We start from the raw sequence: 26969 nt of genomic DNA, 5'->3' as shown, positions 1-26969 counted from the left end.
ATTCTTGAAGGAAATTCTGGATAGTAATGATAATACATGAAAAAAACTGAGCTTGAGCTGCTATATTTCAGATTTCCTTTAATCAGAATAAATTATTAAACCACAGGCTCTGTGTGTCTCACCTGTGGACATTTTAGGTGTTTTTCTTCTCCAAAATGACCAGGAACAAGGTAGCCACCTGTCATGGCTTAGCTTGGTAAACAAATTCCATTAGTTCAAAGATGGCCGACTGATTGACATTGTATAAAACATTCACCAACACTTAGTGTGGAAAAACAAACTAACTCTTTTATGCTGCTGACCCAACACTGAGAATAAAAGCACAGAGTTCACAGATTATATGCATCACAGTTTTATCTCATTCTGTTCACTGACATTCTCCATTTTGTCCACAGGTTTCCTTTCTTCCTGCTTGTCCTCCATCGTCAGCGGCAGCCAGGAATCCCTGTGCAACCTCTCGTTCTTCTCCACCTGCTGCTGGCTGGGTGGTGCGGTTGCCTGCAGGTGTGCCGGAAGGTGTTTGTACTCATCGTTGTTGATGTCGTAGTCCTTCATCTTTGAGTCCAGCATCCACCAGCAGCCAGTGAAGCCGACGTCCAGAACCCGCTGAGGAAGCTCCCTCCAGGGCACCGACAGGTTGGAGCAGCGGGCCTCATACAGCGTGGCGTCTGGGTCGTAGTCGGCACGGTACACCACACTGAGGAGTCCCAGGCTGGCGTAGCGGAGTCGGCCTTCGTTACGAAGCTTCACCAGGCTTTGAACGTGACCGTCAGAGATGCCGTTGCGAATCCACGGTGACAGAAGGCCCAGCTGGTTGGAGCGCTCCAGCAAGGCGGCCTCAAAAGACGGCTGGTCGGGTTTGGTGTGAAAACAGACATAGCCCCCACCCAGCAGAGACAAGTACAGAGAGGACTTTAGCGGCCGCTCCCAAGCGCCAACAACCATCTCCCTGAACGCTTCCTTATAGTCGGACAGCAGGCTGCCACACCACACACCTGGAGACAGCAGAAGAAGACACAGTGAAGGCAAAATGTTCATCAGGGAGGGTTGTCACCTCTCATCTGTCTGTTCTAACCCTCATAGATAAACCTCACTTCTGAAGTTAGCTGCCATAGTTTCTATTGGGACTGACACATTAATATTTGTGTCAGGTCTGATATTGGAAAAAGATTCTGGACGATGTTCCCATCCATAAGGACAGATCTATTCAGTCTAATTCTATGCTTTGTGCTCGAGTGACATCATGCCTTATTCTTCCACAAAAATCACACAACTTACAGTCATCTTACTGACTCCGTTTTCAGACACAACCTAAGGTTTTAGTTGAACAGAATCAGTTCATTACTAACATTACTAAGTTGTCAAAGAAACAAGTTTTTAATCTGTTTTTTTTTTCAGAACTTGGGATCACTAGAATAAAGCTTTGAACTTCAGTAAGATATTTATCATATCTAGATGCCTGCATTAAGCTGCACCAGCTGTTTAAACTGCTATTACTGTTGATAAGCAATTAAATAGATATATCGAATATCGATTAAAGTGGTTATGTGGTCTATGTGCAGTCAGTTAAGTCGTTAAATAAAATAATTCTGTTGCATTAAACATGTCAAAATAAACCAGCTGATCTACAGTTTGCTGTAATCAGCTGCATCCGGAGAGACAGCCCTGCTGACTGAACGCCTCTTCCAGTCTGCGCTTCTTTAACACAATAACAGTCATTTTATCACGTCTGTCAGTAGTTTCCTATAATATTCATTCCGACAATAAATCGGGCAACCTGTTCTGCTTCCCATAACAATGTAGAATAATGATGGCCTGGCCATTATCAGCTGACTTCTCTCGGTCAGCTCGGTCCCTACCTGCTTTGCTCCTCTTCAGTCTCTCCCAGCGGCTGCTGGGGGCCGGGTGAGCCGCTGCTTGCGCCGCAGCACAGAACATCCTCCTGGCTGTCCGCATTGAGGCCATGTTCACTCAAACACGGTCACCTTCACCCGCAGCCAGCACTGCAAGCAGCCGCGAGCTCACATGGAAGCAAAATGGCGCGGACCGGGTGCCCCGGGTTTGGTCTTCCGTCAGCAAGGAATAGTGTCAAAAATGTTCCGCTTAAATGAAGAGGAAAATAAAGAGAAAAATACATTTATGCATAAATACACGATTTATGCAATCGGTCTATGTTCAGAGATACTAGAAATACACGTTCTGCTGTTGAAAAATATATTATTTTAAAATGTGTTTTTAAATAAAGTTCACGTGACGGCTTTGTTTACGTGGTGACGTGTGCCGGAAGAGCTCCGGCTGTAGACCCGTGTGAAGATAGCGGTGCTGCAGGTTTTGTGAACCCCCATCCCCCGGGACCGCTCAGTCGAGAGAGAAGCTTCCCCCCTGAGGTGAAACATTTTAATGCGAAGGTGAGCTGCTGCAGAGCGGTTCCAACACGTTTGAAGTTGGTTTATTTCATTGTATAAGTCTTAGCTTTCAGTGGTGATGTGAAGGTATTTTAATGATTTATTTTATTCCCGTTGTCACTGAAATGAGTTCATTTATGTTAAGTGTGAGACCCGTCATCTGGAATATTTTCTGATCGCTCCTTCTTTTAGGTTCTGCATGAAGCTGCTTTGTCTCGTGTAAACGAGCGATGGCCACTCCAAATGACCTGCAGTTCCAGGGTAAATATGGCCGCTCTCTGTATGTTTCTCCTCCAGCATGTTTTTCAGCCTTGCAGTGAAGACAGGTAATGAACATATAGAAGTTAAATGACAAACAATATATTACATTTATTATCACCATCTGCTTGTCAAACCTGTCCACTGTTTGGCAGAATAGGCTGTTATGTAAATGGCGACATCTGCTGGTGAGATTGGAGGATTGCAGCTCTATTGAGACCAGATGGACGGAATGCCAGACTAACAGTTTTACGTTTGGTTTTAAAAAATACCAACTTAGCTTAAAACGTACGAGTTTTTTTTTTTTTTTTTTTTGTTTGTTTGTTTGTTTTTGTTCGTTCTTGTAACAGTTCTTCTTGGTAATAAATGTTCTACTGTAGGAACAGCTGTTTGTTTCCGATTAAATAGTACAGTGCACAAACTGCAAAACCCTTCAGCATTTTTACATTAAACGAGACTTTTACTTTATTTCATTGGGATTTTTTAAATAATAATCATTGCGGTCTTCATCAGTTTTTGCCCTTCTTTATATGTAGAGTTTGAAGAAGCAGCCGATCTCCTGTCTGCTGACCCCGGGGCCCCCACACTCAGTATGTCTGCAACCAACGACCCCGCAGCCACAGCCGGAGCTCCAGCAGCTGGGGAGGATGTAAGACTAGACCTGTCTGAGGATGAGGCTGCTCAGGAGGAGAGTTCAGAGGTTATACTCTTTAAATCACTCAAACACAGATTGACCTCTGGGTGTTTGGACTAGACACCAGCTGACTGCCGTTTCTGTATTTCAGCTTTTAGGAGGACAGAAATCAGTTGGTGGCTTCTGGACTTTTGAATATTATCAGTCTTTATTTAATGTGGACACAGAGCAGGTAGGAGCTAACTGACAAACACGCCTCACACCCTCTCTGTAAATACCTTCTGAACACAGCTAGAGTCTGATAGGAGGCTAATGCTAATGTTTGCCTTGGTTCCCCCGTCTCATCATGATGCAGGTGTTGGACAGAGTGAAGGGCTCTCTGATGCCGCTACCAGGAAGAAACTTTGTCAAGCACTACCTGAGGAATAACCCAGACCTGTATGGTGAGTTAGCTAGCTCACCTCCGAACACACGCTGCCCAGGTTCCACTCAGAGGTTTACACCATCCAGAATGACTCCGAACAACTGAATGAACATGATGTAGCACTAACTAATGTTTGTAAATATTAATGGATTAACAATATATAATATTTTAGCTTTTTATTGTCATTGTTTTCAGAAATAATCACATTGCATTTCCTCAGTGACACTAAAATATTTATACTTTTATAAAAGTTTCTACAATAATCAACATCCCATTGAAGAAAATGTATTTTACTGGCAAAAGTTTCATATTTTTCTTCATTCAAAAGTAGCAAAAAGTGTTTCTTAAAAAATATATTTAATATATTTTTTAAAAAATTCTAAAGTGAACATTTATCCTAAAAATATAAGAGGTTTTCATTCAACAGCTTATGTGACATTTGTAGGCATGTTTAACTGGATGGTGCACAGAAATGGCTCTTGTCTTAGAGAACATTATGAAGTACGGAGGAATCAGAAGAGAGTATAAATGATCTCTTTTGAATCTGTGTGTGTGTGTGTGTGTGTGTGTGTGTGTGTGTGTGTGTGTGTGTGTGTGTGTGTGTGTGTGTTGTGCAGGGCCGTTTTGGATCTGTGTGACCTTGGTGTTCTCGGTGGCCATCAGTGGGAACATGTCCACCTTCCTCAGTTCGCTCGGCGACCCCAGTTCCCACCACAGGCCGCAGTTCCACAGGGGTCAGTCTCTAACCTCACGACCTCCCTGGTGCCCCCCACTCAGCGCTCACTCTGATCTGTCTGGCTGCAGTTACCATAGCTGCGGTGGTGATCTTCCTGTATGCCTGGCTGGTGCCGATTGGTCTGTGGGCGTTCTTGACCTGGAGACAGGACTCCGAGCGACAGGTCGGAGGTTACTCCTTCCTGGAGACGGTGTGCGTCTACGGATACTCGCTCTTCATCTACATCCCGACATCAGTGAGTGCATCCTGCTGAATCTGCTTCAGGCTTCTCTTCACAGAGAAGTATGTGCTACAGCAATTTTTATAGTAGGTCAAAAACAATTACAATTCCCCAAATAAAAATCTGAAAAGTGTGGCATGCATTTATCTGAGTAAAGTGTCGGACCAGCAGGTGATCTGGGTCTGTTTTTACCAGTTTTGCACATCTATAAGTTCAGTCAAATTGGATCTGACGTCTGAACGTCAGTTTTCTAATTCTTCCTAGAAAAAACATCCCAGTTAGACTTAGGTCTGTACTTTGACTATGCCATTCGAACACCTTAAAGTGCTTTGACCTAAACTGTTATAAACCTCCATCCCAGTCCTGCCGAAGACGGCCATCCCCACAGCATAACGCTACCACCGCCATGCGGGGATGGTGTGTTCAGGGTGGTGTGTTCAGGGTGGTGTGTTCAGGGTGGTGTGCAGTGTTAGTTTTCAGAGGGTTCAGTTGGTCAAAGCTGTCTCCATGTCAACCTGGAGTCAGTCTGGCTTCCTGATCTCTGTTCTGAATGGCCAGATGTGATGGTTGTCCTGACAACAGACTCTCCACCTGATGGACTTTTTACTAATTAGGTTCCTATTATTCTGGGGTGTCACAGTAAAGAGAGCATGCCACACTTTTCAGAATTTTTTGTGTAAAACATTTCTTCTAAAAGGAGATGATATTATCTTTCGTCTCCACGGCTGCACAGAGATTTACACTTCTTTGTAAAACACAGGAAAGTCAGTGGTTGTGATGAATATGAATCTGATTTTGTCTGAATAACTTTGGAACTGGACTCGTGTCGAAAGTTTGACCAGAGGACAGCTGGTCCAGCCGCTGGTCGTAACGCCTCGCATCTCCTCACCTCCAGATCCTGTGGATCATATCATACGAGTGGCTGCGATGGACGCTCATCGTCGTTGCCATGGTGATCTCTGGCTCCGTCCTGGTCCTCACCTTCTGGCCCGTTGTCCGGGACGACACCAGAGTGACAGCGGTGGCCACAGTGGTGACCATTGTGGTGTTGCACACTCTGCTGGCCATCGGCTGTAAGGTAGATGAGCTCAGTGGTGGACATGACTTATCATGTGAACAAGCTTATTCACATGTAATTTTAATGTCATTTGTTATTTAATGGAAACACTGCAATTTATCTTTTTTTTTGTTTTTCAGCATTAGCAGAAGAGATTTGCACACATTTGTAATGGAAACACAGCTATTGATCACATCAAACTGCTGAAAATCCTCATTTTTAATTTTTTTTCTTCCCAGCTATACTTCTTTCAAACTCCAGAGCACACACCACCCGCCGCCACTATAACCCCACCCATCCATCCAACACCGGTTACGGCCCACTGACCAGAGCAGCAGGTGGGAAGGGGGCGGAGCCTATCAGGAGCGCAGGACATTAGATCCATTCCTTACTGGGAGAGGTTTGGAAAGGTGAAATGAAGTTGACATGTGAAGTTAAAAAGCTGCTTTTTCTACTGTGATCTATCATGATGTGATGCATGGAGAGGGTCCAACATGGCCGCCGTTCCCCTCTGGCGAAAACAGAGCAACTTAAATGCTCAGTTAGTGGAGATCTGCTTTTAGAACTCCCAGGTTCTGGAATCAGGAGTCCTTCAGTTCTTTCCTGCATTATAACCTTTTCGATCCACACACTGGAGGTGAATCCACTGACATTCCTCTTCATCCTGCTTAGTGAAACTTGAAGATGCCTGATGAAGTTGTAGCCAATTAATGGATTCCAGGCCACATGTTGTTTCTTCTTAATGTGTTTTATAACAATAACCTGGAACGGAAACGTAGTGATGCTGGTGGACCGCCTCCATCTCCTCCGCTCAGTGCTCACTGTCAGGACTCTAGTTAATTAATAATAATAAAAAAGTCAATTCTAAAGTATGTAACAAGTTTACAGCTATTTATTTTCCTTTGTGAAACTACTGAGACCTACTTTGTGTTAATAAATATAGAATGAATATTCTCTCTCTATTGAGGATGTGTTTCATTTCTGGTCCTTTCCCTGTAAAATTCCAAAATATTCCATGTGAAGGAGTGAGACACTGCAGAGTGATGGGCTTACTGCTAAGTTACAGGCAACGCTCTGAAAATTCAAATATTTTTTGTCATTTATTTCGTATAGCTTCAATGCACAGCCACATATTTTGTATATATATATATATATATATATATATATATATATATATATATATATATATATATATATATATATATATATATATATATATATAATATATATATATATATAAAATATAAAAAATATTTCAACTTCTTTTAAAATGAAATCTTCATGGTGAGTTCCATAAGCAACAAGAACTTTTGACTCCTTTTCAGCTTTCTTGGATTCAAACATCCTAGTCTCCCAAATACTCCTTACTTTAAATATTAACAGTTATTTTTCTATTTCCCATTGTTACACAGTTGAGCTCTATTCTCAAAGGACCTGTGTGAACCGAATGAGAAGCTCAGCTGATAAAAACTGCAACAGCTGATGTCACCAATGAGGTCACTGAGATCTGATTATTTTTGGGGGGGATTCTGTTAAATCAAAGAGCATAAAGGGATTATTACCAACTACACAGCACTAAAAACTAACTAAAATAAATAAAATATGTGAAGATTGTCCCATGATGATAATCAGAGCCGCTGCTTGTTACATGGAAATATTTAGTTCTTATTCAGAGCAATAAACCTCTGAGGTTATAATCAGTAACAGTTCCTCTGAGCAGCAGACAGACGTCTCATCATGAAGTTTGTAGGAAAGTAAAGGAATGTCAACAAGGTGGAATCTGGTCAGGCATACAGGATCCATCAGCCTCCTCCACATCTGGCAGACTGATGATGATTCACACGACCTGCAGCATCAACCAGCGTAACGTTCCTCAACAGAAGCAGGCTGTTTTGTGGCTGAACAGCCTCCCACCAAACCAGAGGGTCAGCAATGGTTCATTCACAGATCAGTAACAGAGTGGGTTTTTGGAGCGTCCAGCAGGTAGTCTGTGGTCAGCTGAAATGTCAGCAGCTGATCTTCTCAGTCAGAGTCCGACTGGGTTGGTTCCGATTCAAGAGAAGAGGCAGTGATCTTCCACAGCTCCTGCAAAAACAAGAAGTGTTTTTCAAAAACCAGTCTGACGGCCGTTGTAGATAAAAAGGGGGAGGGAGGGAGTTCTGCCAAAAACTTAGCTATTGAAGCTCAAAATTTTCTGAGGTTAATCTCATATTTCAGATTTGTTTCCTAGCAAATTTTCCACTGTTCAAACTTTTTTCCTAGAAAATTTCTGAGATCTTTTCTTGTCTGAAATGTACTCTTTTTATTTCTATATCTAAACTTTTGTAAGTAAATGCCTTGTTTCGCTGCATAAAAGACGCTGTAATAACAAGACAACATATTTTCTAATAACAGCAAAAAATATCCATATTAATCCAGTTGTTTATAGAGCACAAATTCACAACTACTGTCGTTCCGAGTTAAAAATAATACTGCTATGAAAAAAAATCATTCATGTTTAAAACAAAATAATGGATGGATTCACACACAAACAGAGAAAACTGGATCCAGAAGTTCTTTCTGTTGAGGAAAAAACAAAGAGCTAATGGCAGCATTAGCAGCTGTAATGGTTTCATCTAGCAGAGAGACAGATAAACTGAGCATGTCGTGCGACGTATGGGATGAAAACAGGATAGAACAGCTAGTGGCAGCTGGAGCTTTGTTTAGGAGAGAGATGGGTTAAATACACAAAACCAGTGAGCTGAAGCTGTGGGTGTAACAGTTTTTCTCACCAGCTGCTCAATACGTTCATATAGAAGAGACTGTGAGAAGTTTAAAGGAACGTGTTCCACTTTGAATCTGCACCGGCCGTCCTCCATGTCCTGCAGCTGGGACAGACAGTGCTTAAAATGATTGTAGGCCTCACAGCAAATGTCCATGTGGCGCAGACTGAAGTTCATCCTGTAAGACAGAAAGGAAGAAAATGACGGCCAAATCCTGGAGCACCACAGGGCTCTGCGCTTGGACCATTCTCTTTACCATCTATGGTATAATAATCACAGAGCATGGGATTCCTTTCTTATACTGATGATATTTATACTTAGTTCACAGAGTCTGATGTGAAATCAGAATGAACTTTTCCTGTCTCAGGTCAATTAAGTGTGAAAAAATGCGTGTCTTTTTATATAGTATAGATTTCTGGTTTTGACTGAACATGCACCAGACTGACGGTTGTTGGAGGAGTGAATGCTGCACTTTATGCAATCTGCTGGGTTTCCTCAGACATAAACTAATAATCAACTGAACATGACCAGGATCAAACTGAAGTGTGTGTACTTGACTTTAAGATTTTAGTGCAAGATGGCACTAAACTCATTTGAAGCGCATCAAGTTTCGGCACACTTTGTTGGAATCTCTTGTGACGGAAATTAAAAGAAGAGCATGAACGTGAAATGGAGTTTTCAAATGTTATTATAGTTAAAGTCTGAAGTGTGTCCTAAGACTGAGACTAACTCTACTGCGCCTCCTTTTCCTGCAGTTACAATGTCACGTATTTGGAGGCGCGGCTCTACAAAGCTGGCAGTCTGAACTGTTGCTTTAGGTGAACACACAGTGAAAGATGGCTTTTCTTTACCTTTTCTCTAAAGAAATGAAAACTGTGCAGGAGTAATGAAAGCTGCTGCAGAGTCGGTACAGAGTCCTGAAGAGGCCGTCTGTCAGATCGTCGTCATAGCAAACTGGAGACACAGATATGGAAACATTAGTTCGGTCTGATGTTCTGTGCAGCTTCAATGATGACAAATGAAAAAAAAATGAAATCAGTCGATCATCTTTCACTTAGAATAAAACATGGAGGCAAATGAAAACATATTAGACATAATGACTTCTTGCCAGGATTGTTGTCTTGAGTATTTCTAATTCTGTTCTGTTCTTTTGTGTTTTTTAATCCTGTATTTATTATTGTGCTTTAAAATCAACCTGCCAATGAGACTAGAGATGGAAATTATCCACCTGGTTATAACCTCATGTATTACATGTAAATGTTCCTGTATGAGAATCGTCCCATTTAAAAAAAAAATAAACTTGAACTTGACCTCCATGCACCACTACCTGGTCTGAAAATGAGTAGGTAGAGGAAAACACAGATTTAATGTTTGTTTGGTTTTTTTCACCGATTGAACCTTTTGCAATTCATTTGCATCTGGTGATTATATCTCATGATAACTGCACCTGCCATCCAGTCACTGGCCTCATCATGCCTGTGCAATGTACTTGGTTCAAACAAACATCGAAATGAGCAAAGAAATGGAAAGTTGATTTTATTTTCATTAGAACTGCAAACCTACCATCAGCTGCAATGATGAAGTTGGTGTTGTCATAAAGATCAGCGACTTCCTCTTCAGTCCAGCTGAACTCCAGATCGGCATCTACACAAGCAGAGAGGAAGAGCAGGTGACTGGTGGAGAGACGCTGCAGCACATCATTCTAATCAAATCTGTTTGAGTGAACTGAACATTGTTCTGACGACATGCCAGAAATGTAGAACTTATTTGCAGAAAATGAGAAATGGTCAAAATTACGACAAAAGACGCCGTGCTTTCAGACCTCATGTAATGTAAAATAATGCTAAAATCGTCATTTAGAAACAACACTAATGTCTGAACTCAGGAAGAGTTCAGGATAAATATTTGGTGGAATAACAATGAGGTTTTCAATGGGGTTCAGTCCAGTAGTGTCTTATTTTTATTTTTAGTATTTGTGCAAAAAGTCTGTCTGGTAACTTCAGTGCTGTTCGGCATTAAAATATGGGTTATGAACTGACTAGCATGCTTAATATCTAAGAGAAGAAGCAGACGGGGTGTTACCTGTGCAAAGACTTTGCTGAAGCCAGTTGAGTTCTTTTACCTTCACCTCCCCACCTGATGGGTGGAAAAAATACATGAATGCAAGCTGCTGCTGTCCAGCATGAAGAAGCTAAGAGAAGGCAGATGAGAGTCGTGGTGCTTGAGGTCAAATTTAACATCTTCTCAGATAACAGTTAAAACACAGCTCCAGTGAACTACGTCGACCCGGCAGGTTTTAGGTGTTCCTCTGCTGCCACAGGAAGCAGGACATGAACAGGCGCCTGCAGCAGCGGATGAACCAGAGACGGATCTGAATCAGAACCGAGGTAGAGAACCACTGCTCCGTTCACCACATTCCAACCCTGGCTTCCTCGAGTTTGACCTTGTAATCTTTTCCTCAAATCCCTTCAAAATAAAGTTGTAAAGCCAAATGTCAGTCAAAACCAACTTCTCATCCTGCCTGGAATGACCCGAATTATAAGAAGCATTAAAGCTTTGCGGTCAGTTTATAAGCTTATATGGTCCAAAGTGAATATATGTCACAGTTCTTATTCAGTAGTTGTAACTCTAAATGTAGATTTTTTTGTTTGTTTTTTTTTTTCTTAAATAGGCCAAACCTTGGATTTTACTTTTTGGGTGAAATAAATATTGAACATGTAAAAAATATATGAAAAAAATTCAGATTAAAAATGTTCTAATTGACATAAAACTTTAATAAAAATTTGTTAGAGTTTTTAGATTCACAGCTGGATCCCAATGCAGAGCCAACAAGAAATTTCACTTTGGTCAAAAACTGAATGAGAATGAAAGTTATTTTAACCTACCAATAGAGCAGGAGGCAGAAAGTATCTTATTAATAAGATATTAATATTAATATTATAATATTAATACATCTATCATTTTGGCAATGATATAAAACTATGCGCTCGACTACAAAAGAGAAAAGTGGAAATGTGAACATTCTGACCTGCTGGTTTTGTCAAGTGTTGATTCAGAAACACGTTCCTGTGGCACAACCTGAGGAGGTCTTCACCCACGTCTGGAAAACACATTCAGCATCAGCGCGGACAGACTGCAGCATGTCTTCTACAGACTGCAGCATGTCTTCTACAGACTGCAGCATGTCTTCAACAGGCTGCAGCATGTCTTCTACAGGCTGCAGCATGTCTTCTACAGACTGCAGCATGTCTTCTACAGACTGCAGCATGTCTTCTACAGACTGCAGCATGTCTTCAACAGGCTGCAGCATGTCTTCTACAGACTGCAGCATGTCTTCAACAGGCTGCAGCATGTCTTCAACAGACTGCAGCATGTCTTCAACAGACTGCAGCATGTCTTCTACAGGCTGCAGCATGTCTTCAACAAACTGCAGCATGTCTTTAACAGACTGCAGCATGTCTTCAACAGACTGCAGCATGTCTTTAACAGGCTGCAGCATGTCTTCAACAGGCTGCAGCATGTCTTCAACAGACTGCAGCATGTCTTCAACAGGCTGCAGCATGTCTTCAACAGACTGCAGCATGTCTTTAACAGGCTGCAGCATGTCTTCTACAGGCTGCAGCATGTCTTCTACAGGCTGCAGCATGTCTTCAACAGACTGCAGCATGTCTTCAACAGACTGCAGCATGTCTTTAACAGGCTGCAGCATGTCTTTAACAGACTGCAGCATGTCTTCAACAGACTGCAGCATGTCTTTAACAGACTGCAGCATGTCTTCAACAGACTGCAGCATGTCTTTAACAGGCTGCAGCATGTCTTCAACAGCTGCAGCATGTCTTCAACAGACTGCAGCATGTCTTCAACAGGCTGCAGCATGTCTTCAACAGACTGCAGCATGTCTTTAACAGGCTGCAGCATGTCTTCTACAGGCTGCAGCATGTCTTCTACAGACTGCAGCATGTCTTCTACAGACTGCAGCATGTCTTCAACAGACTGCAGCATGTCTTCTACAGACTGCAGCATGTCTTCAACAGACTGCAGCATGTCTTCAACAGACTGCAGCATGTCTTCAACAGACTGCAGCATGTCTTCAACAGGCTGCAGCATGTCTTCAACAGACTGCAGCATGTCTTAACAGCTGCAGCATGTCTTCTACAGACTGCAGCATGTCTTCTACAGACTGCAGCATGTCTTCAACAGGCTGCAGCATGTCTTCAACAGACTGCAGCATGTCTTTAACAGCTGCAGCATGTCTTCTACAGGCTGCAGCATGTCTTCTACAGACTGCAGCATGTCTTCTACAGACTGCAGCATGTCTTCAACAGACTGCAGCATGTCTTCTACAGACTGCAGCATGTCTTCAACAGACTGCAGCATGTCTTCTACAGACTGCAGCATGTCTTCAACAGGCTGCAGCATGTCTTCAACAGACTGCAGCATGTCTTGAACAGGCTGCAGCATGTCTTCTACAGACTGCAGCATGTCTTCTACAGACTGCAGCATGTCTTCTACAGACTGCAGCATGTCTTCTACAGACTGCAGCATGTCTTCTACAGACTGCAGCATGTCTTCTACAGACTGCAGCATGTCTTCTACAGTCTGCAGCATGTCTTCTACAGACTGCAGCATGTCTTCTACAGTCTGCAGCATGTCTTCTACAGTCTGCAGCATGTCTTCTACAGACTGCAGCATGTCTTCTACAGTCTGCAGCATGTCTTCTACAGTCTGCAGCATGTCTTCAACAGACTGCAGCATGTCTTCAACAGACTGCAGCATGTCTTCAACAGACTGCAGCATGTCTTCAACAAACTGCAGCATGTCTTCAACAGACTGCAGCATGTCTTCTACAGACTGCAGCATGTCTTCAACAGACTGCAGCATGTCTTCTACAGACTGCAGCATGTCTTCTACAGACTGCAGCATGTCTTCTAACACCTTCCATCTGATTTAACTCACTGAGGAGAAGCGACTAGGAAAGTAAAGATAATCTGGAATGCACCTCCAGCTTTTAAATACACACAGGTTTACACATTCAACGAGAGACTTTGCTAAACACATTGATTTTTCCCACCATTTCTGAGCAGCTCCACCTGAAGGCCTCATACCTGTGCAGTAGACTGTTTTGGCTGTGGTCGCCATGACGATGCTGGTGAAGCCTGTCCCTGCTCCCAGCTCCAGGACGGTGGCCCCACTGAACGTGTCTTTCTCAGAGAGGATGAAGTCAGCCAGCAGGAGGGCCCCCCGCCAGACCTGGGTCAACCCAAAGGACATAAAGCATCAGCTCCACCCGACCCTCCACCCAACTCACTGTTCAGTATGACAAATAAAACATTTCCAGAAAGGTCAGGTCGTCTGTCACCTGGCTTACACCTTTTATTTGTCATTTTGGATCAAACTTGACCAGACACACAGAACTGCTGAAAGGGGCAGCATTAGTTACATTTGTTTGAGCTTTTCATTCTGTTATAATGTTAAACTAAGGGTGTACTTAGTTTATTTACTTGTGGCTTTTTCATATTGACTTCATTTCTGTTTAATACTGCAGTATGTAACTTTTCTAAAAATATGTATATATTACATATTTGTCACCATGTCCTGAGACAGATAATCTGTGAAAAGCTCCAACTTCTCCATCTCTTCCACTACCATCTGAAGAAATGCACCAACCAAAAACAACCAATCAGAGCAAGGAGGAGGGGCTTAGTGATGTCAATCAACATCATGTTGTCACTGTTTGATGTGCGGAGAAACCAACTTACTAGGAAAACCATTTATCCACCGTCATTGGTGGCTATGCCTTAGAATTCACAGATGGTGATTGACAGCACTAAGACCCGCCTCCGGATATATCCAGCATTTTGGTAACAACTGAAGCTAACATAGTTGTTATGTACTTTATGTCCAATATTGTACAAAAAGTACATTAACTGGAACAAATGCTACTGTAAGGGTAAGCCTGGAGATCTTGCATCTTTTCACAGATTGTCTGCCTCATGACAAACAGCTTAAACTAATATGTAAAAATATTTTTTATGAATGTTACATACTTTAATAACCAAAGATTGTGGAGTCAGTGACATACCACTGACACACAAGGATGGACACTACTCACCTGTTTGCCAACATCTTCTAAAGGTGTAGCCATAGTGTGTTCTGTAAGACAGTATTTAGTCATTTCTGTTGTCTGGTCAACATGAATACATTGAAATAATAAAGCATACTAAAGATCTAAAATTAATGACGTAATTTAAACTTTTTTGTTAAAATCGTTTAACATTTGATATCTACCAAATGAAGCTATAGAAAAAAGAAACAAAAACACATTCACACACATCAATACACATCTGGTTGAAATTCAGTCTTACCAATCAGTATATCTTTGGAACAATAAGTCTCTTCATCATCATCATCATCATCATCATCATCATCATCATCATCATCATCATCATCACTGTCCTCATCTTGTTCCAGGTCAGGGTCAGACTGCTGGAGGATGATGGGGCAGACCAAGTCTCTGCCACCTTCATCCACTGAGCTTTTTCGTGGTCTGTGAAATCAAAGGAATAGAAATGTGTGTGTGGCCAAAGACTTCATCAAGCATGTCATAATTATACAGATTTATCCTTAAATATGCATAACCTTTGCAAGATGAATGAGGTATTGAGAAAGATCCTCCATTCTGAGACTCTGTTCCATTTCAAAATGATTTGATGACATAAACATAAATCATAACTAGATCTATTTAGAACAGCTGAAGGACTCCAGTACTTTTCCCATCAGTCTTTAAATGCTTTTCCAATTCCACTGATGTGTTTAAACTATAACGTGGAAACAAAGTCATCAAAAACTTTAACAAGAACAAGTTTGTCTGCACTTTATTATGTTCTGCTGTGGTCACCAATGACCCATCTTCCACTCCAATTGTACATGGAACCTTTGGACTGGTGACTGGACCAGTACACTGCTGAGTATGTTTAAGAGTATGTGGCTTTCTGGAGCGCTGACCGGTTAAACAATGCAAATTCATTAAAAAACATTTATTTCCCTTCTCAAACCTTTGTACATGACCAAGAAACATCCAAGAATGATGTCTGTTCTCTAGAACTTTGCCAAACAAGAATTCTAAGTTGTGTTTCTTACAACATTTTAATGTCAACTGGGTTGTTTCATCCCTCATACCGATGTGTGACGTCAAGGTCTCCGTCCTCATCCAAACGTGTCTCCACGTTTCCCTGGTTACCTCCCTCCTCATCCTGTTCAGGAGACGTTCCTAAGTCTCTCCTCGGACTTTTGTGCTTCTCTTCGTTTGCTGAATCCGTCCCAGAGTCACTGTCATCACAACTTTCTGCCAAGATCCTAAATCTGGACCTGAACACTGCACAGTTCACAAGTTATTCCTTCCAAGTCCATGTCTCTTGTGGCGAAACTTTTTCTCATCAAATTGATTTCATCCAGTGCATTTTAGTTCAAATGGTGCTAAAGTCGTTGCTCTAGAAACTAGACTAAGATACTTGGTAAGATTTTGTGTTTTTACAGTGTATGATTTACTTTTTAAAATCATTGTGGAACTGAATTTGGGTATTGATGTACTGAATGTTCCTGACTTCATTAAGTAATTTGAGGTTTATATGAATTAGTTTGAATGGAGCAAATTGAACAGAACTGGACTGAAAGCAAAGTGGACTTGAATCACATTATCAAGTGCTGTTATTTGGAGCTGTTATGTGTACAGAACGTAAGATTAAACATGCGGCTGTTTTTAATAATCCAGGTGTCTAGTTTCTGACTGACACCTGGAAAGACACCTCTGAATATTTACTCTGGTCTTTGGGTCGTGTGAAACCTGCTGTGTAACCATGCGACTGTGCTAAACTAACTTCATCTTCCAAATAATTGTCTGCCAGATCTGCACTGACCAACAGGCAGCAGTCAGTGAAAGCTGCAGTCATACACACCTGGCTGCCCGGCGCTGTTGAGGCGTGTCATCAGGTGGTGTGTTTTGGGCCGGTGCATGTGAACGTCTGACAGCACAGTGTCGTGTTTAAAGGTCATCTGATCCATGGGTGATCCCTCACAGTCTGGATAAATCCAACCATCTGCTTCCTGGAACCTGCACCCACTCAAAATGAACAGAACAACTATTAACAACAGATTTATTAATTTTTCATAGCTTAAATAAAACTGAGTGCTTTTCACAAGTAAAGTTTCACAAGAATCACACTGTGTCATTTGTCTTTAGCTGAGCAAAACCCCAAATGTGTATTGACTAGGATGTATTTTAAAAATGGAGCTGATCTAAGGCAGGGAAGATTTCTTCAAAACAGAAAAGGCCCTTAATTCAAACTACAATACTGATGCCAACTTCTGCATCATGTAAAAAAAAATATGACTTTTTAAATACATCATAAGAGACAAATCAACACATAACACAAACATATCTTAGATTATAAGTCGATTGAATACACTAGTTTTTTTTACAGCTGCATATTTATGTTGAAATTTCATTTTTGTTCCTCACTCTGTTTTTATATATTGCATATTTCTATCTTTGTTTGAATCTTCTTTGATTTCCTCTCATTTTACTGCTGTTGCAGTAAAATGCAACAGCAGTTTCCATTTCCAGACATTTCCATAAAGGATATCTCTATTCCATTGTTCACAAATAAAAAACATTTTGCCATTCTAGCTTGTGGCAAAATGTAATAATTTATAAATAAGCAAGTAAGTAAAGTTTACTTTATGAAGCGCTTTTCACAGACATAAACTTCTAAAGCGCTGTACAATAGAAATCAACCTCAAAACCATACAAAAAACATGAAACCAACACAAGAAACAACAAAATCAAGAGATAAAAGCCTGGGAAAATAAAAATAAAAAAGTTTTTAGTTGGTTTTTAAAAACCTCCACAAAGTCAGCAAAACGAAGCTGCGAGGATAAAGTGATCCACAGCCTTGGGGCCTCCAGGTGAAAGGCCCGGGCCCCGTAAGGTTTTAACCTTCTGTCATCGTTGGGGGGAGCTGTAAATGAAAAGAGGAAGAAAATTCCCCAGCAACAACATTGTTAATAAAGCATCTGCACTTGCTGGCAACTTGAGAAGTAGGGTCATCAACATGAATATTAAAATCCCCAGTGATGAAGATCTTATTTAGCTTGACTGTAGAAGATAAAAAGGCCTGAAAGTCTAAAAGAAAAGATGAAACTTTTTATCTGATTTATCGACCAGTTGGTCGATAAATCAAAACAGCCTTTGGTTCTATCTTGCTGATTTGGACCATGATCAACTCAAAGGAATTGTAGGTACTTGAAGCGATCATTTCACGTAAAAATGTTCTTTTACAGATGACAGCAGTGCCACCTCCACAGCCTGTCACTGTCCAGGTAGCCTGATCATATAAGCAGGGGTCTTCAAATTTAGACCCTGTGGGCCGGTGTCCTTAGCAGGACTCTGGACAACTGGACTGCATGCTTGATTCAGGTGTGCTGGACCACCAGGGAATCGTCCACAAGTTGCAGGACCCTGGAGGAACAGACTTGAAGACCCCTAGTGGAAATCCTTAGTCTTATGCTCTGATCTCTGAAACTCGAGACTTGAGAGCAGTTGTGCCCTCCTTTGACTAGGACGTCATGTTGAGTGTCTGTTTCTGGCAGTTTTATTTTTAGTATTCCACGCTGGTGCCATCTGTCAACAAAGATCACTGCACGCTGGACGTCCTGTTGACGGGCTGAAAAGGTATAAACCACTCCAATCGAAAATTATTGGATTACAATAAATGAATAATCATTTAAGCAGTGAATACTCCACATTCCTCTTCTGTCTGACTATAACGGAGGGAACAGTCGACTCCTGCCCGCTCCCTTATGGTCCTCGATTCCAGAACTGAAGAGTCTCTGCCTTCCATTCCGCCTTCCAGCAGATCCAACTGAACAGCTCTAACTACCAACCTGTGTCTGTTATTCACACAGTCAGTCTATTGGAGCAGGAACTGCCCCTTCAGCTTTAGTTCAGTAGCCCCGAGGCTGGAACTGGAAACCTCTGCCTTAAATCGTGTTTTTCCCCAAACCCAACCTCCTGTTGTCAAGAGAAACTGCATGTTGTTTACTAGCGACTGCACGTGCAGCTTCCATAGATTCCGACTTCCTTCCCCCCAGAGCGGAAGGAAGTCAGCTAACCACGGCTAACTCTGCTAGCCGTCGTGTCTGTTCGGAAACATTGTTTCTCCAGTTAAAGTCACGTTCGGAAACATTGTTTCTCCAGTTAAAGTCCTACAGCTCTGAGAGGAACTAAAACAGGAGGTTACTCACCGGGGCCGACATGACAGTCTTATGATGCATTCATGTTTTTCGGAATTAGAAAAACTTTGAGGAGCGCGCTGAGAAACTCAGACAAAGATATCGAACCTGGCTGCCACCGATTCGTATCTCAGTTTTCTGTTGCCAAACATTTTCCTTTGTCAAAGAAGCAATAATAACACAACATTTTAAGAGATACAGAAAAATTTAAGTGACTTCAGTAAAACACAAAAGGCTGCATTTGTTAGATGATAAAACTTACGAGTTTACATTGAATGCAACATATTCCATGGTGCGTTTGATTCACCTCCGAAATCCAACAGAAAATTTAGGAAATGCATATTATATTATATTATATTATATTATATTATATTATATTATATTATATTATATTATATTATATTATATTATATTATATTATATTATATTATATTATATATGTAAAACCTTGATGTTAAAAAGAGACTAACTGAATACAAATATATTCGACATGTTTAGCTTTTAGTTTCTTTTCATCTAAATGTCCGCCCACTTTCATGTTGCACTTGGAGAATCAATCCCACTGTCAAATAAAAACACTTGACCGTAACTACCGTACACATGAGAAAGTAGAGTTTTCTCAGGGAAGTGAAATCCAAAACCACATAGGAGGAAAAACTGGGGTGAATACTTAGTGAGTAGTTTATAGGCAGCTCTCCTCCTACTGATAGCTTTAATCTGCAGTCAGGAGCAACATGGAAAAGTATCATCATCAGGGTCCAAAGGTTACCAACTGGTGCTTATCGCTACAGATGGGAATAAGGACACCAGTTCCCCCTGTTCAACATGCTGATGTTAGCCTGGACGTGGCCTTCCTGTGCAACTGCACTAGGAAAACAGCAAATAGCAATTACAATACTTATAGGAGGAATGTTCATTAGCTTTTATGTATTATGTGGCATTAATTAAAATACAACCACAGAATAATGAGGTACTGCTAATCAAACTCACTTGGTTGTTGGCAGCTTACTGCTTGTATGGACTTTTCCATCGTTGTGTATAGACAGAATATTCAGAGCAGCAGCATTTTCTCTTGAGCTGACATGCAAACCAGTTCAACCCAATGTCAGGTCATGAAATGCTTAGAAAGTTTACAAAAAACTCCAAGAGCTCCGTCTGAGCTCTGTTAGCCACAGTGGAATGCTATATGCTGAAGTTGTTGTAACACAGTTTGTTGAACTACAGATATGCTGGGATAATGACATTTTATGCTATATTGGTCAAAATAGACAGAAATGAGAAACGGTTTCAGAAACAAACTCTCTCTTGGAACTTCAGTTTTGTGCCTCGTCGGCGCCCCCAAGTGGTCAAATAATGTGTTATCTGAAGAACTTGCCAGCTTGACTGCAGCATGTTTATCAGTACAAACATCTTTTAGAGAGGAAGCCGATAGTTGATTTACCTAATGTCTTAGATTTTCTGCATGCAGTGACAAAAACCTTCAGGTTCCAAAGTTTTACGCAGCTGCATATCTTCATATGTCAGTAGGGAAGATAAGCACTTCAGTGGCAGGAGGGATGATGATCAGGAGAAAAGGACTGAACTGGCTTGTTGCCTCTTCTAGACTACTAGAGGAATGTATTTTAGACGGATGAGACCATAGTACAGAGGTTTGACCAAAACGCACACATAGTAGAAACAAAACAAAAAAAAAACAAATCCAGCAAATGGTTTAGCGTAGTGGTGGAGGCTGGAGACTGAGGCTTGTTTTGCAGCCACAGGCGTGGTTATCCCTCAGCATAACAAACGACTCTGGGCTCAGGTTTGAGGCCAAATGTTCTCGACTCAAATTAGATCAACGTGACAAAAGCAGCTCCATATCAAACCTTTGCTGTGAACATGTGATCTAGATTCAAAACCTCAGTTTAAACAAGCAGCAGCAACATGTGCTGAAAGTCGAGTCCAAATGAGCAGGTTGACTGCAGGCTCTGATTATCAAAACTAGATCCACTGTGTCATAAACATTATGAAAAATGATGTAATCCATCCACACCAGAGCTCAGATCGGTTATTTATAGTACTGTAGTGCATTGTCTTTATTAAAGTATTTTTCATCTGAAGGTGTCAGTGACAACAAACACAACACAAACATCTTCACAAACATGTTCATCAAGTACCAACAAAAAATAGAAAATATCTCTGAGTCAGATTTAAGAGTAAAAATGGTGAAAATTGCACATCATTCACATAAAATACAACACATTTTTAAACAACATGAGCAAAGAGGTTGGGTTTGTTTGTTTCCCCATTACTTTAGTTTCTTTTTATCTCTCAGGTTTCAGTCTGATCAAAAATAAAAAATCCCGTTATCATTTCTAACCCATAATTTTCATCTGTTGTGGAAAACATAAAAACCTCAGCCGCTATTCCGATAAGAATACATTCCCAGGTCAATACGAAGGTCTTAAGTCAGTATCTGCCAGTGTTGATTTGACATACATGAACACGTTTTCCTTCTAAAAGCATAAATAGTTATAAAATGTGTTGTTCACATGAGTAAACTGGAGACTCTGAGTTCTGCTGGTCAGATGGCTGCAGGGTGAACGCTGAGAGGAAGTGGGCGTGTCTCTGTAGGGGAGGAAAAAAACAGTCAACGGTCGTTAAACGTTCAACTCAGGTGGGATGGATTTCAGAGTTCGATCGAACATCTACACCGGTCTGGGAGCCAGCTTCAAAACAGGCTGCTATTGTTGAAACTAGGGGCTGGTCTGCCAGGGAGCTCTCAGCTGGTTAATGGTTATCCAGTGATAACAGATTTTACAGCCTCAAAGCTACGGGAAGTTTCCTTCAGTTCCACATTCAAACCACATCTGACTGAAAGAGAACAAACAGATCTGATCGGGGTAGGAGGGTCAACATGAAGTAATCGTTTGGAGCAAGAAAACAGAATCCTACATTTCCTATGAAGAGCTGCTGACTCTATTCCAATGACATACAGTATCTGAACTTTATGTGTAAATTGAGCAATGAAGAATACACAGCAAAGTCGATGGTAGTAACGTTAACAAAGAGAGAATGCATTTCAGTTAATGTTTGTCATTGAAGCCTGGCAATCCTCCTTTATCTAAAAATCTAATGAACATCTAAATTCAGATTGATGTAGTAACTTTCTAATTTTAATTTTGACAAATTGTTTTTTGTTTTTTTTTTTTATTCTAAGGACTGAATACATACATCATAGAGATGATAGTCTGGAATTTGACAGAAACAAAAATAATAGATTTTTCTTCCTATTTGTGCATTAAAGCTTATACACCTAACCTTCATCTGAGAAACTGATAAAAAGGCTTTAAGATATTTGCTATGTATGGGCACATTTGTAATTATACATCATTCAATGTCAAGATTTAACATTTTCAGTAAATGTTTCAGTAAACATTTACTGAATGTCTACTGAAAAAAATTCAGTAACAGAATCAACCTCATATTTATGACTAAATGAAAATAAAAATCATCGAGTCGATCTACCGTATGTACTTCTTCTGATAAATTACATCGAGTGAGAGGTTTGGTCAACCAGGAGGAACTCAGAGCACAGCCTCTGCTTCTCCACATCGAGAGGAGCAAGAGGTGGGCATCTGGTTCCCAGAGTACTGGTGGGACTGGCACGTCCCACCAGTAGGAGGCGCCAAGGAAGACCCAGACGAAGATGCAGAGGAAGACCCAAGACATGCGGGACATGCAATGTTCCTTTGATGGTCTGGGAACGTCGTGGAATTTCATAGGAAGTTCTGGCCAAAGTTTCAGGAGAGGAAAGACTGAGACTCTCTACTTCAGCTGCTGCCCCTATGACCCGACTCCAGGTGAGCAGAAGTCAATGGATGGATGATCAGTTGTTTAAACAGTCCAGGAGTGGAATCTATTTTCTAGCTTTGTAGTTTATACAACCTATCAAGCTCCAGGAACACTGAAACCTTTGCCAGTCTTTTCAAAGACTCGGTGTGGAAAGCCTCCCTTTTTGTCATCTGAACTCTCTTTCAAAGAAACTGGAACCAAAGGACAGAGAATGAAAGGGGGTTCGGTTCCATCTCACTGAGGCCAGTGCCATCAGCGAGGTCAGCCTCTCATCCAACCCTGGTCACACACGTTACGAACACCAGCTGCTCCCACCAGCAGGAGTTATTATCACAAAGTGGATTCAGAGAAGTAAATCCTCCTCAGTTCAGACGATGGACAGTTTGGAAGCACTGGGTTTCCTGTAGCACTCGGCTAAAGGGAGACTCGTTTCAGGTGACATCTCGAAGCGTCGGCAAGCAAAACAAGGTTGGGGTCTCTTCAGGACAGAGGGACAAATGGCTCTGCTTGGGAAGTCCTAAACATGCCTCTTGTCTTGTCAAGAGTCTTGAGCTAAGACTGGATCAAAAGATACACACTTTCAAAGACCATATTAATGTTTACACAAAGTATTACCTTGGAATAATGTGTCTTTAATCTGTCAGTCAAATTCCTCTCAATTTCATCTTAAATAATATCTTAAGCCTTGTCTTTAGTTTCCATGGTTACTGTTCATCATGTTAATGTCAATTAAAAACATTTTGTAGACACCAATAAAGAACCTGTTCATTTTATGCTTAGCAACCCAGAACAGGAACATTTAGTTTATATATTAATATACTCAACCCAGAAAAAGAATCAAATCTGTTAGTTAGACAAAATATCCAGAAGATTTCACTCAACCCAGAGCAGGAACTGGAACAAACTTAAAATCCAGAGAAACTCCTTTGAGTTTATGTAGAGAAACTAATGATTACCTTAGATCAACATGATCAGAACAAGAATCCACAGAAACTCCAACTACTTTATAAATCACTAACTACTCATGTATAAACATGGGTTTATAGTTTTTGGTTTTCTTTTTTCTTCTGCTTTTTGCTGTGGTTTGTTGTTTTGTTGTATTTCCTCTAATTCATGTAAAACATTTTGAACTGCCTTGTTGTTGTGCTCTATAAATAAATTGACCTTACTTTATAAACCTTGTTCAAATTCTATCCCAGGTTTAGAAGAAGATCATTCAAATTAGAAACAAAAACGCACCTAAAATAAAAATCATTGTTTTTATGATAATTTGGTTTGTTACCAAATTATTGCACATCTCTAAATTTGTACCACTGGGCTACAAAACAATTAGACCAAAAATAAAGAGGTAAGAAACGGTGAAGGAGTGAAATGTTTTCCTCTTTTCCCATTATTCAACAGTTATTGAATATTATATTTACAAAGTTATGCTTGATTAGAACATTTTTTATAGCTGATTTATTTCTCTGTGTTTTTATGTGTTGCATGTGTCGAAGCTATTCATGGTGAGAAATGTAATCCTTGTTGTTAAAATGTCCTCAGCGCAATAAAGCTGGCAGAACATCTTGAACTTTGACCTGCTGTGTGACCTGGGCCTCACCTGTCCGCCTGTCATGTGGGTGAAGTCTCCATAGTTGTGTGCGGCATCTCTACTTCACCGCCAGCCACGGGGGACACTGCGATGTGCGGGGGGCCTTCCTGCGGGACCACCGTCTCCATGGCAACGGCCACCTGTCCCCCCTGCCGGGACTCCGCTGTCCCAGCGGCTGACCTCTGCGCGCGACTCGCGCGGCCTCCGTTCCGGCGGAAAGAGTTCCTGATTCCGTTGGAGACGCGGCTGGAGAGCCGCCTCACCACGCCGCTGATGCCGCCCGCGGGGCCCTTCTTCTTCAGCAGGCCGACGTCATCCTCCAGCTCCCCCGGGGGAACCTCGAGGTTCCCAGAGTACCAGAACACCCACCAGATGAGGCTGAGGAAGATGACGATGGCGCCTGCGTAGATGAGCAGGTCATAGAAGAAGACGTTGACGAACACCCCGAGGAGGAGCACGGTCAGGCCCACGACGTCAAAGGCGACGGCCAGCCAGAAGCTGCACACGCAGCGGCCCAGACCCCGGTACTCGGCCTCCATGTTCAGGTGTCAGCGGCTGCAAGGTGAGACAACCTGTCCCGCTCGGGGCCGCCAGGCGGACACACCTTACAGGAGGGGCGGGGCGGTCCGCTGCCAGGAGGAGGAGGGGCCGCTGCTGTACAGGCACCTGGCCGGGAGGGAGGGAGGGAGGGATGGAGGGAGGGAGGGAGGAGGGAGGGAGGGAGGGAGGGAGGGAGGGAAGGGCCTTCCTCTGCCAGGCTGCATGCAACCTGCAGCTCTGCAGCTCTGCATGAGTTTGGCAAAAAAAAAAAAAAAAAAAAAAAAGAAACAAACAAAACAAGCAATAAAGAACCAACCAATAATGTATTATTATCACTATTATTATACCATAAATATATGATAATGAATGCAGGTTTTTATTATTATTATATCAGATTTGTTTAATGTAATTATTGCACTAAATATCCACTGAAAAGTCACTCCAAAACTATCAGTAATATTATCTAGTTTTTTGGGGGGATTTTCTGGTCAGTTTGGAAACTATGTGCTTAATCAGAATCAGCTTTATGGGCCCAAACAAGAATCTTGACTTCAATCTCAAGCATATAGCATTTTCTACAAATAACATCCACAAGCTATTGACTGAAGAAGGGCAAAGTTCACAGGAATGTGAGACCACCTTGTGGTGGTTTGTGTAATGAAGGTCTAACAGCCTCTCAGTAAATTTGATTCAACTAAATTGTTTGTGGCTGTAACTTTACAAAATGTGAAAGATATGAGAGGAAAAAGTATTTGCTACCTTCCTGATTTTCTAATTGTCTTTTTTTCACACTTCATTGTTTCAGAACATCAAACGTCACCTTATGGTGAAGTTGTGTTTAGGCTTTTCAGCAGATACAATCTGCTGAAAAGCAGATTGTAACTTTTTGTTATTTCTCACAGACTCGAGCCATTTCAGCAACCACTGTGGGATTTTAGGTCATTAATAAAGAGTTACCAAAAACTGTGGTACCTACAGCAAAGGAGCTGTAGGAAGTTCTGGTGCTGAACAAGAACTAGAGTTAGAGACGGAATTTATTTGCAGGTTTGCAGGATGTCAGATACCTAACTAAAAGAAAATATTTCAAATAGTTTTCTTATCAAATGTGCAAAAAGCAAGGAAAGAACTAATACTTTCTTCACCTGTTTTGGACTTTGCAAAATTTGGGCATCTGGGTGGTTTAACTGATTTCAGATGGCGAGTCATACAACAGCTGCTGGTTGATCCACTTTCACTGGAACCTGCACTTAATATTTAATCTGCAGATGGATGCAGGGCAAATGACATCTGAAGAATTTGCATACTGTGTCCACTGCTTCCATGCGAAGCTTCCAGTTCTCAATCTTCCACACGGTTAGCTGGAGAGTGAAGGTTAAATATTCACCCTCAGGTTCTAACGGAGCTGGATGAAGTCACGTCACGATGCAGAGATGGAATCGTTTAGTGAGCAGGAGCAAAGAGCTCTTCAGGAGCCGTGTGGTTTCCTCCTCCACTGCTTCCTGCAGCGCTGCTGGCCCAACATGTTGGACCCGTCACTGCGGGACATTTCTGTCTCTAAACGCTGCAGCCAGTAAAGAATCTTTCCATTTTCTAATATTACTCATGATTCCTCCTTTATTTCTTTACTCTTTTAGACAAAGTGGCAACACTTAAATATTTGCTCACTGATGCCAATGCTCAAGGTCAGAGTGAATTAGAATATCAATTCTGATGGGACTAATCTATGTGTTTCAATATTGATCAAGACACAAAACTAAATTAACTTGCAATTTTATTCTAATTAATTGGCTGAATAACTGACAGGATGCTCCTAGTGACAGGGAACGACTTGTTGACCATCCCATCTGCGCCTGTAGGTGGCAGTGTAAGCGTGATGCTACATAAAAAATGAACACTGACAAGAAAACAAAACAAAAAGTAACTCCTTAACATATACAAAGTAGTACCGCCATATCCTAAGAAAGAAGAATGAAAAACACAGTACTAAAGCCATAAAATTACAAAAAAAATCTTGAGTGCCAAAATTAAAATATGGAAAGACGAGAATAAAGTCAAAGTAATATTCTTGTACAAGTTCTCATGTCAAATTTATTCTCATGCGACTATACTCTCAATCATTTCTTTAAATTTTTTTAGCATGGCCCTAGTACTTCATATTATACACATAAAAGAGTTAACATTAATTAAAGAATATTGAAACATTTAAATAAAAAGCGCT

At 41.3% G+C, this 26969-nt stretch overlaps 4 protein-coding genes across 7 annotated transcripts; 1 reads left to right on the top strand and 3 right to left on the bottom strand.

The window, feature by feature from the left end:
* Positions 1 to 61: 61 nt before the first annotated feature.
* timm29 (translocase of inner mitochondrial membrane 29) lies at positions 62 to 2067 on the bottom strand. Its single transcript, XM_055035636.1, has 2 exons — positions 1860 to 2067; positions 62 to 995 (listed from the first exon to the last, which is right to left on the bottom strand). Exons 1-2 carry the CDS (start codon positions 1963 to 1965, stop codon positions 346 to 348), a joined length of 756 nt encoding a protein of 251 aa, XP_054891611.1. The 5' UTR covers positions 1966 to 2067; the 3' UTR covers positions 62 to 345.
* A 210-nt stretch (positions 2068 to 2277) lies between these two features.
* Positions 2278 to 6696, top strand: yipf2 (Yip1 domain family, member 2). 2 transcript variants are annotated; one of them, XM_055035633.1, is made up of 9 exons: positions 2278 to 2408; positions 2598 to 2666; positions 3200 to 3363; positions 3449 to 3529; positions 3653 to 3740; positions 4339 to 4455; positions 4526 to 4692; positions 5573 to 5755; positions 5974 to 6696. In XM_055035633.1, exons 2-9 carry the CDS (start codon positions 2636 to 2638, stop codon positions 6058 to 6060), a joined length of 918 nt encoding a protein of 305 aa, XP_054891608.1. In that variant the 5' UTR covers positions 2278 to 2408; positions 2598 to 2635; the 3' UTR covers positions 6061 to 6696. The 2 variants fall into 2 exon arrangements, with proteins under 2 accessions (XP_054891608.1, XP_054891610.1); XM_055035635.1 differs by having other exon boundaries at positions 2284 to 2387.
* Positions 6697 to 6993: 297 nt separating this feature from the next.
* mettl22 (methyltransferase 22, Kin17 lysine) lies at positions 6994 to 18827 on the bottom strand. 3 transcript variants are annotated; one of them, XM_055035631.1, is made up of 12 exons: positions 18799 to 18827; positions 16452 to 16615; positions 15676 to 15871; positions 14862 to 15043; positions 14609 to 14649; positions 13602 to 13746; positions 11525 to 11596; positions 10579 to 10632; positions 10060 to 10140; positions 9348 to 9450; positions 8506 to 8674; positions 6994 to 7819 (listed from the first exon to the last, which is right to left on the bottom strand). In XM_055035631.1, the coding sequence occupies exons 2-12, from the start codon at positions 16555 to 16557 to the stop codon at positions 7757 to 7759; spliced, it is 1212 nt and encodes a 403-aa protein (XP_054891606.1). In that variant the 5' UTR covers positions 16558 to 16615; positions 18799 to 18827; the 3' UTR covers positions 6994 to 7756. The 3 variants fall into 3 exon arrangements, with proteins under 3 accessions (XP_054891606.1, XP_054891607.1, XP_054891605.1); XM_055035632.1 differs by lacking the exon at positions 18799 to 18827 and adding an exon at positions 18439 to 18750; XM_055035630.1 differs by lacking the exon at positions 18799 to 18827 and having other exon boundaries at positions 16452 to 18750.
* Positions 18828 to 20829: 2002 nt separating this feature from the next.
* si:dkeyp-72e1.6 (transmembrane protein 238-like) lies at positions 20830 to 24784 on the bottom strand. Its single transcript, XM_055035357.1, has 2 exons — positions 24221 to 24784; positions 20830 to 21393 (listed from the first exon to the last, which is right to left on the bottom strand). The coding sequence occupies exon 1, from the start codon at positions 24748 to 24750 to the stop codon at positions 24232 to 24234; it is 519 nt and encodes a 172-aa protein (XP_054891332.1). The 5' UTR covers positions 24751 to 24784; the 3' UTR covers positions 20830 to 21393; positions 24221 to 24231.
* Positions 24785 to 26969: the final 2185 nt, after the last annotated feature.

This window comes from Poeciliopsis prolifica, unplaced genomic scaffold (assembly GCF_027474105.1).
Source record: "Poeciliopsis prolifica strain line A6 unplaced genomic scaffold, Auburn_PproV2 SCAFFOLD010, whole genome shotgun sequence".
Classification (NCBI taxonomy): Eukaryota; Metazoa; Chordata; class Actinopteri; order Cyprinodontiformes; family Poeciliidae; genus Poeciliopsis; species Poeciliopsis prolifica.
The sequence above is the reverse complement of the archived record's forward strand: the minus strand, read 5'-3'. Positions and strand labels throughout refer to the sequence as shown.

Bases quoted from the DNA above. Each gene is read 5' to 3' on its own strand.
- timm29 (XM_055035636.1), bottom strand. From the start codon at position 1,965: ATGGCCTCAATGCGGACAGCCAGGAGGATGTTCTGTGCTGCGGCGCAA. The intron at 996-1,859 runs GTAGGGACCGAG...TGCTGTCTCCAG, and splicing joins ACTGAAGAGGAGCAAAGCAG to GTGTGTGGTGTGGCAGCCTG.
- yipf2 (XM_055035633.1), top strand. From the start codon at position 2,636: ATGGCCACTCCAAATGACCTGCAGTTCCAGG. The intron at 4,456-4,525 runs GTCAGTCTCTAA...GTCTGGCTGCAG, and splicing joins CAGGCCGCAGTTCCACAGGG to TTACCATAGCTGCGGTGGTG. The intron at 4,693-5,572 runs GTGAGTGCATCC...CCTCACCTCCAG, and splicing joins TCATCTACATCCCGACATCA to ATCCTGTGGATCATATCATA.
- mettl22 (XM_055035630.1), bottom strand. From the start codon at position 16,725: ATGACACAGTGTGATTCTTGTGAAACTTTACTTGTGAAAAGCACTCAG. The intron at 15,872-16,451 runs GTGTGTATGACT...TGAACTGTGCAG, and splicing joins CAACAGCGCCGGGCAGCCAG to TGTTCAGGTCCAGATTTAGG. The intron at 10,633-11,524 runs GTCAGAATGTTC...TCCACCCATCAG, and splicing joins ACACTTGACAAAACCAGCAG to GTGGGGAGGTGAAGGTAAAA.
- si:dkeyp-72e1.6 (XM_055035357.1), bottom strand. From the start codon at position 24,750: ATGGAGGCCGAGTACCGGGGTCTGGGCCGCTGCGTGTGCAGCTTCTGG.